This window comes from Sinocyclocheilus rhinocerous, unplaced genomic scaffold (genome assembly GCF_001515625.1).
Source record: "Sinocyclocheilus rhinocerous isolate Xijiao unplaced genomic scaffold, SAMN03320098_v1.1 scaffold402, whole genome shotgun sequence".
NCBI classification, from domain to species: domain Eukaryota; kingdom Metazoa; phylum Chordata; class Actinopteri; order Cypriniformes; family Cyprinidae; genus Sinocyclocheilus; species Sinocyclocheilus rhinocerous.
In genome coordinates, this window is record NW_015626336.1 from 640,404 (window position 1) to 650,385 (window position 9,982).

At 35.3% G+C, this 9,982-nt stretch overlaps 1 protein-coding gene across 1 annotated transcript in view; it reads right to left on the bottom strand.

Annotated features, from left to right (window-relative positions):
- Positions 1-9,982, bottom strand: part of LOC107711371 (dedicator of cytokinesis protein 1-like) — a 275,068-nt gene that overhangs the window by 209,370 nt on the left and 55,716 nt on the right. Inside the window, exons 9-14 of the mRNA XM_016516364.1 lie at positions 5,858-5,993; positions 3,926-4,060; positions 3,030-3,155; positions 1,957-1,973; positions 1,495-1,593; positions 579-651 (exon numbers count right to left, since the gene is read on the bottom strand). Of these exons, the coding sequence (XP_016371850.1) occupies positions 579-651; positions 1,495-1,593; positions 1,957-1,973; positions 3,030-3,155; positions 3,926-4,060; positions 5,858-5,993 (586 nt within the window). The remainder of the gene's footprint in view (positions 1-578; positions 652-1,494; positions 1,594-1,956; positions 1,974-3,029; positions 3,156-3,925; positions 4,061-5,857; positions 5,994-9,982) is intronic.

Consider the following 9,982-nt stretch of genomic DNA (forward strand, 5'->3'; position numbering starts at 1 on the left):
CCGTCACGGACTGCGTGACCTCACCACTTCCTGTGGATTTTTTTTTTTCTGCGACTAAGCGACTAATAACATTTTGGTCGACCAAGCTTCTTCTGGTGGACTAATGATAAGTCGACTATTAGGGGGCAGCCCTACAAATGACTCTGTCATAGACTAAAGTTATTTTAATAACCCACTGAGATACAAAGATAAAGAAGGCTTGATATTATTTAAAGAGGTGGGAAGGCGTCACTTCGCCTGTGGATTTTTTTTTTTCTGCGACTAAGCGACTAATAACATTTTGGTCGACCAAGGTTCTTCCGGTGGACTAAAGATAAGTCGACTATTAGGGGGCAGCCCTACAAATTACTCTGTCATAGACTAAAGTTATTTTAATAACCCACTGAGATACAAAGATAAAGAAGGCTTGATATTATTTAAAGAGGTGGGAAGCACGACGGCACCAGTGAAATGTGCCACTGTCTCACACATGCTGCGACCTCAAGCACACTTAAAGTTTACTAGAGTGAGTTTCCAGACCACCGCTGGGTTAAACGGCTCTGAAAGCGCTCTCCTGTGTGAACGTGTGCTCAACTCACAGTCCTGAGACGATCGGTGCTTGAAGGTGAACCGCAGGTGACTCCTGTTGACATCTTCAATCGGGATCGCAACCTGCAACACAGAATATCACAAAAAAAGATGAAGTTAACGCAGATGAGATGACCTTAGAAAGGAACTAGGACTGGAAAATACCGTAAAGGTCTTGAATATTAATAAAGGACATAAATATGGATCCAAATAGACACTTAAGCAAGATGCAGTCCTTGTGACCTTTACACTGAACTTTATTCTTCATTTAAACAGTTTAAACAGTTTAAACAGTTTCAACCGTGTAATGCTCTTTTAGGTTATTAAATATTTAAAAGGGTCAAATCATGCATTTTTCCCCCTTTGAGGCTCGATTATTTTTTTATGTTAATATATGGTATTTTTAGTGCATTAAAAAATACCCCACAAAAGCTACTAAAAATTCCAATATTAGCATAAAATTAAATAAAATATTAAAACAAAAGATTAAAAAGTGGGGTATGAGTGGTTATGAACGAATGAATGAAACGCATTTGTCTGTGTTTCACTCCATCTCGAATAGCTTTCAACTAGTTTTTTTAGTCTCGTGAGAGACTGTACGACATTCACATTACACGATTTGACTGATTTTTACGTAGAAAGTAGAAAGGGCAGCAGCGCACCGCATTAAAAGAAATGATCATTCATGTTTTCATAACCGCTGGCCAAATTCAAAAACGAAACTAAAATTAAATCATCTTTGAGAGCAAGGGGGCCCCCTGGTGTTTCGGAGGCCCTACGCAGCTTGCATATTTTGCGTATAGGGAGGATCGGCTCCGAGTATGCACATTGGGACACAGGGATACACTCGGGAAGAAACAGCACATCTAAACTTTGCCAGAATACAATTGTTCCGACGTAGGATATGATAGTATAAGTGACACTCACCTTGATGGTTTCAAACCAGCGAGGCTGTTTGACCTGGTAGTAAATGACCGATTTGTATTCCAGAATGCCTTCATCTCCAGCTCCAGGAAATATCACGTTCTAATTGGGAAAGATAAAGAAATATAATAAAAAAAGCTATTAAAAACATTAGACATTTAAATCTTCTGAAGAGGAACCATTATATTGATCATTTTGTCATGGTGCATTCATGCTGACCGGTAAAACAATTTGTTGCACAGAATAATTTAATCTGACTCCCTGCCAAGTTCAGAAGCTAATTGGGGATCAGAAATGACAGATACGAGTTATGCAATATTAAACAACAAAATCTATTCTACCTGCTGGAAACCATAAGGTGCCCATATGCTGTGAGGAGCAAAAGCACTGCATGCTTTATTGCTTTTTTTTTATTATTTCTTGCCATTGCACACAGTGAGGGTCATGCATTCAACACAGTCACACAGCTGGCCTGTCAAACCCTGAAAAACACACATACATGCTACAGCTGACAGCCACCAATTATGAGCAATAAGCGACCGGCCGCCCTACAGCTGCAGGACTGATTGCATGTGAGAAAGAACCGTTATGTGGGCAGTAAAAATAAGCACAAAGCAGGGGTGGATGGCAGAGAATAAAAATTAAAAAAAAGAAAGTAACAAAAGAAACAAAATGTACCAGTAAGTATGAGGCATATGTGCACATAAGCAGGCAAAAATACAAACCTCATAACAGACTATTAGAGAGCAAGTGTGATTGTGTTTAAAGGAAAGTTACAGGTTTAACATAAACAAAGCTCTACAGACAGCATTTATGTCAATTTGCTAATAATATAATGACTGATTTGATGAACATTAGTATTTACTATTTGTTACTTAAAAAGTGGCTACATCAAGGCAGTTTCATTGCAAAAATTATTATATTTATGTATTTATTTAGAGCGGTTTCTAAATCTTCCTTTTGATGGGCAACTACTTGTCTTGTGTCTTTTATTAAATTATGTATTTATTATTTTTGCTTTTTATAAAAAAAAAAAAAAATAAAAAGTTGAAATAACTTTCTACAACAGGGGTTCACAAACTTTTTGCAACATAGACCCTTAGACATAAAATATTTACTTAAAGAACCCCCTGAGTTTTAAACGACACATTCACATTTAATAATAATAATAATAATCACCATCATTATTATAAATAATAATTATTTATAGTGCGAGAGTGTGTGTGTGTGTATAGTATATACTGTATATATATTTATAATGTGTGTATGTTGTATGAGTTTATAATCATAATAATTAAATGTGCTGCATGACATTTACTTAATTAAATTGCAGCCTATTTATATATACAGTGGGTACGGAAAGTATTCAGACCCCCTTAAATTTTTCACTCTTTGTTATATTGCAGCCATTTGCTAAAATCATTTAAGTAAATTTTTTTTCCTCATTAATGTACACACAGCACCCCATATTGACAGAAAAACACAGAATTGTTGACATTATGTTTTATTGGAAATACATTCAGTTTGATGATGGATACCTGGCATGATGATTTCTGGGAAGCCCATTTTGCGAGCGACGGCGGTGGAACGGTCCACCAGGTGAGGGAAATCTTTACGGATCTGATGAATATCACCTGGAAGCAACTTCAGCGTAACCCACAAACCTGAGGACCGGAGGAACAGACTGCAGTTAAACACACACACACACTTCCTATTTGTGCTTTACAGCTCACGGGATCTTAACTCATTTTAATACCTCATTATTAGTGATCTACAAAAAATAATTAAGAACACCGGATTAATTTAATTGCTGAGAAAATACCCGCAGGAAGCAGAGCAACTGTGTTATTTAAAGAGTAGGGATGAATTGTGCTGTGAATATTTTATACTAAAACATTAAAGATTAAATCCTGCAGGTTAATTTTTACTGTAGGCTAAAACACGGCATTAAGAGAAACCTTCTGGTAATGTAGGGTCCTAGAAAATCTGATTTATTCATTTCATTTTCCTAAATTTCTATTTTTTATTGTTTCATTTTTTCTGGCAGCTCTGGCAGTTATATGAAGGCATGAAATATTAATCATTTAACTGATATTTTTTTTAATTTAAGGAAATAAAAATGAAAAGAGGTTTACGGTTACAAAAAAGGCAATATGAAATAGGCAATTATGCAATATTCCTTAAAGTGCTTTAGTCATTTTATTATTACTTTGAGAAGTGCATTCTACTGTACAATAGTAATATATTTCTGTCACAATTTCTTCAAGTTGAACCAAACCTTTATTTTGACGGGTTACCATGAAGACCTTTGAGTTTCTGCATGTTTAATGGTTATGATAATAGTTTTTTTTTTTCAAAATTAAGTGTTGAAATGCTGCTAAAATGACTCAGAGCAGCTCTGGAGATGAAAGGTGTTCACCCCAGTGACCTTTACCTTGACCTTTGTGATTGACCTCTTTGGCGGTGATGACCTTGTTGATGACGGTCTGGAGGAAGTCGTTCTCGCCCGCCACCCTGGATGAAAAACGGGAGATGTTCAGCTGCCTGTGGCGAATGGCGTCATCCAACGCTAGCCTGGAGTTCACACGCAACAGGCAACACGCCAACGGGAGGAGGAGGAGAGAGAGAAGGAAGACAAAGAGAGAAGAAGAGTAGTAGCCACAGAGAGCCAGATAAGAGTGGACATAAGCAGAAGAGAAAAAAAAAAGCGATGGATGAAGAAAGCGAGAGGGAGAGAGAGGGAAGACACCAAACAGTGATACAGATACCATGACAGGGACAAAAGCCATTTTGTTAGCAAACAGTAATGCGGGATGGGTGACAGGAGAGACACAGAGAGATGCTGTAATTTCAGAAATGACCCTCATCTCACCCAAACACAGATGAAGCCACTGCCTCTATAAAGACACAAAGCCTACTGAGCTGCCTTAATAATAATAATAATAAAACATCACAGTCGCACTACACACGCATGATACCGAATTACAACAGTAATCATAGTAATTATAAAGCTAAGTAATTATAGAACATAATTCATCCAAGATGAAGGACAAGGTAAAATTTATATTGATTATAAATAAAATGTACTTTAAAATACATTTGTATTTATATTTGATATAATACAATGAAATAATATGAAATATTATATGAATATTGTATTATATGAAAACATATTTATTTATAATATAACAATCTAAAAACAATTACATTTTCTTACAAATATTAATTTATTATAAATAGCTGGCCCATTTATTATTATTTACATTGAGGAAAAAAAATTAACTTAAATGATTTTAGCAAATGGCTGCAATATAACAAAGAGTGAAAAATTTAAGGGGGTCTGAATACTTTCCGTACCCACTGTATATGCTGATTAAAAATCACTGTGCACGGGTTTTAATCAAAATTAATCGTATTTAGCCCAATTCCCATTAAATTCCCATTACTATAATAGTGATATTTTCCTTAAATTGTGTTATGCATACAGCATAATGAAAAATAAATAAATAAAATATTAAAGTTTACATCAAGGCAAGCTAGTAATTGCTGTACCAAAATTAATTCATTTAATAAATAAAATAATTTATTACTTTATGACTTGTCTGCATAACAGAAGTAAAAAGCACAAGAGAAACACACATGGAAGTTTAAATTTGTGGTTTATAAGGTGAGAGCAGGCAAAACTTTCTAGATAAGCTGTCAAGCAGCAGCTATTACTGACTGAACACATAAACATCGCCTCTAAATGGCCATTTGGCCTGCTGTGCAGCAGTGGCCGTGCTGAGATTGGGTTTACAGCAGGCAACAGCAAACTGATGAGCCATAATGGAAGCGTTGGCTTGTCTCTGAAAGTGACACATTAAAGGTGACATTGCACATACAGGTTCTGTCTCTACCTGCCTGACCCACATACAGACATACTGCTAACGTCCAAATAAAAATACAAATTTTTAATTAAGTAAAATAGAAATAACAACAAAAACAAACAAACAAACAAACAAACAAATTCATAAAGTCTGAATTTAGTGAATATGTTAAATAATTTCTAATGAAATAGCTCATTCTTATAAGTTTTAAATATAAAATAAAAAATATAAATATCATCAAAAACTAATTCTGTTTTTGAATTCTGAAATTCTGAATTTAGTCAATGTTAAATTTTATTTTATCTAATAAAAAATATCCCATTCATACAGGCTTACAGCAGTAACAATGGATGCATGGTTGGTGTCCCTGTAGATGAACAGGTCATTTAAAATCACTTTGGATATAAACATCCGCCAAATGCATCAATGCAAATTCCTGGTGGTATTTTGATGGACACTATGGTGACCATGCTAAGTGTGCATCAAATGTTATGCTCTACCTGCTACGCCGAAGGGTCTGCGGAGGCCAGACGTTAATTTCTTAGTGTTGTTTTCTCTGAGCTCCATGCGGCCCACTCGAACAATCTGACAAACAAAGCTGATTTTCTCCCTCTTCAGGTCTTCGCTCCCCAGATCCTGGAGAGACACGCACAAACACACAGGTGAGAGCGTAAAAAAAAAAGCATGCACAATCATGTACTCAAATAGATCACAACGCACTGGATAGCTGGCCAATCACAGCACACCTCGCTTTTCAGACCGATGAGCTTTGTAAAAATCGACGCGTTTCAAAAAGGCGGGGCATAGAGGAGAAACAATAATGTACAGTATGTGGAAAATAATGTTTTTTAAACTTTAAACCGCATAAACACATTTCATTACACCAAATACACAAAATAATGTTCTTTTTAGCAGCATCATATGACCCCTTTAAAGGAATTGCTGTTTTGTCTGATATGTGAATTATTTATTATATTTATTTAGATACTGATTTTAGTTGGTCTAAATTAAGTAGGTTAGGCACAAATTTGCTTATATGGGTTCCCTTCTAGACACGAGAGCTATGTGTTTGTATGTGCTTCATAACCGTGCACCCCAGGGGGCCCGTCATAATAGCCTGCACTGGGGCCCGTCCAGACATACTGCTAACGTCCGTAAGGAGAGAGAGAGAGAGAGAGAGATGATATTTCCCACTTCAAAACCCGTTTGATGTTCGTTGCTCCTGTTCAGCCTTATTTATTTATTTACAACAGAAGAACAGAATTTTCCTTTTTTCCATCAAACGAAAGAATGTGAAACCCTCTGTGCACAACAAACTGTGAGAAACGCACTGCACAATAATCAACCGAAGCATCTGGGATTGGCTACAGTAATAGTGACAAAGGAGACAAAAATGTCAGGGTCACTTCACTCCAACCAGATCAAGGCATCTAATGCATATTGTGATGTAATGTAGATGTAATAAAACAATATTTAACTCCAGCTAGACAAAATCAGTGCAAAGGCCATGTTTGTTTTGAATGCATTATAAATGTATGAATGCAGAGAGATTGTTGTGTCAACTTTTGCACTGCATATAGCACAGCTTATATGCAATGTATTATTCCAGCTGATTTCACACAAGGCTTGAACAATTGTATTTGAAGGTGTATGCAATCACTCAAATAAATCTGACAAATAAAAATACTGATCAAGACAAAACACCTGCTACCCGCAATTTAAAACAAGATAAAGACCCTTACATTTTACAGCCCAAACTGTGGCAACTCAGTATTACCTGTCATTGTAAATAAAATAAAATAAAATAAATCACCAAACAGAATGTCTGAATTTAGTGAATGTTAAATTTAATTATATCTAATATATATTTAATTATACCATTACTAAGTTACGCCACTGGCCATGCACCAGGTGTTTCTGCCTACAACCATCTAGTTAAACTCAAACTCGTTAGTTGAGCAACTAACCGGGAAGGCGACGACTGATGCATGGAATGGTTCGGTGTACACAGACTGTTAGTATGCAGTCCAGGTGAAGGATAAATCGCTCGAGCGGTGTTTGATTGGGGGCAGCAACTCATTCCCCGCTGGGGGTTTGTGCAGAGAGCAGAGGACTCTGGGAAAACAAACTGACCCTCATAGCCCAGCATTTATTAAAAAAATGACCTCTAGCAAATGAGAACGTGTGGGTGCAAACAAGCACCTACACAAGCACAAACCGATGCATATGCTCTATAATTATAAATTATGCACATGCAAATACACAAAATGTATGCAATTAAAAACAAACAAATATGCTTGATAACAGTGTGTGAGAAACACAAGAACTTCAATATGCTTTCATGTTTATAATACGTCTTTCCCTGCACAGATAATTGTTTATTCTGTGTTAAATTACATGAAGACGCCAACTCACGTACATGGATGCACACAATACGTGCAACAATGCAAACCAGGCGGCATCTCCGGAGAGCTTCCTCCTCTAACGACCGTTAGCTCGTTACCCTTTACAGCTTTAATGATGATGCTGCTTTCTCCAACACTTTAATTACCAATTCTGCAACACGACTGATGAACACGAATTAAAGTGTCACCCAATAATACCGTGATTACTCATTAAGGAACAATGCGATAGACGGGAACAGACGAACGGAATCGAGCCATAAACGGGTCATTTGCATGTCGGTGTTTCCAGGAACAAGCGAAAATATTTGAGTGTTCAAATCAAACAATTAGGTCGTGCTTGTGAAGGGTTTCAAGTGGCCTAGCGGTTTGTGCAGGTGGCACAAATTAGCACAGTTCGAAACCTAGTTAGCGGACCACCTAGATACCGTTTTAAAACATCTCATTATCAGGCAACCAAGTTTCGGCCAAGTTTTAACACAGCTTTGAATGCATATTTAGCAGAGAACAGGGCTGTTTTCGTTTACTGGAACTAAAACTATTAAAAACATTGGTGTTCATTAAAATAAAGCTGAAATAAAATAATATAAATATTAGAAATGTTGCCTTTGAAACTACCTGAAATAAGATAAAGCACTAAAACAACTAAACGATTAACGATCGCGATTAATCCCACCTAACATTAAAGTTTTTAAATATAACCCTTTTATAAGTTTTTAATATTACCCTGCGTTATAATAATAATTTAATAAAAATAATTTATGCATTTAGCAGATGCTTTTATCCAAAGCGACTTACAGTGCATTCAGGCTATACGTTTTTTACCAGTATGTGTGTTCCCTGGGAATAGAACCCACAACCTTTTGCGCTGCTAACGCAATGCTATAAACCTATTATAATAAATGTAATATTTACCTGTGCTCTTCAGCAGAAATACACAGAAATTGACATTTAAGTTATCAAACACTAAATTCTAAATTAAATATAGATGAATCTTTAAAGCTATAAAAGTTTTTTTTCCTTTTTTTTTTTTCTTTGTCCTTTGATTAATAGACATCACAGCAGCTGGGCTGCTCCGGGACAGTTTTGAAAACCATTTCAGAGACATGTTCTTAAATGTGACTCATATAAAATATATTGCATGCATGCACAGTTTTAAGGCAGCTTTAATCGCCAAATAAAAACTACAAAATATATAATGGTATATAAAAAAACTACAAAATATATAATGGTATATAAATAATACTAAAATAGCACTGGTAGAGAAAAGTACTGACAAAAAATAGTTTAAGCTAACTATTTTTACCCAATATTTGCACGCTATATTTTCTGTAATTGCCCAGCTAGGACTACAAGCATCAAGTTACTAGTAGTCACGTCTCATATGTGATTCTGCTCATATTGTGTGATGCATAAACATCTTATTGGTATTAACGGTTCCAAATCAATCATTTATATAGTTGGATTTCAGTTTCAGATTATAAAGTAGTTGTCAATGAGGCGTGGTGCTCATAAAGGTTTCAATCTGGTCTGCATCATGTCTCAACAGCATTTATCCATCTCTTCATGATAATCCAGAATAGTGTCAAAAGTAAAGCCCAAAATAATACGTACAGTGAATACAGCACGCAGGTTATGGAGCTGATCGATGTCTTTAACCAAACCTGAGCTGGACCAGCGCACAAGATAGTTTTCACTGCAAGAAAATTAAAAACATATAGATATTAAATGACATTATTTTCACAGCATAGTAGCAATTTCAAAATCATGAAATCCCGATGAACACATATACTGATAAATATAGTAGTACAGCTTTAATGCACTGCAAGACACTTTAGATAGAAAAACATTTGATAAATGCATAAATGCTAATGAAAATACAATGACACACTTGAATATAACAACATGATCATTTACTGCTGAAACAGACCATTGAGAATTGTGTGCATGGCACAAATGCTGTGGTTGATTTACTACTGAGGATGTGAAACATCATGGTTACTGGACACTGAGGCTCCCAAATGTGGGTCAAACTATTGTCAAATTATTAAAATTGGCCTAAATAATATAAAAATATTTTTTAAATATTAAAAATATTAAAAATATTTATAATATACTATATAATAATAATTAGTAACAATAATAAAATATAAAAATGTATATAAAGTTTTTCAAAATAAATAATAAAATACTAATAAAAAAAAAAAACTAAATAAATATAAT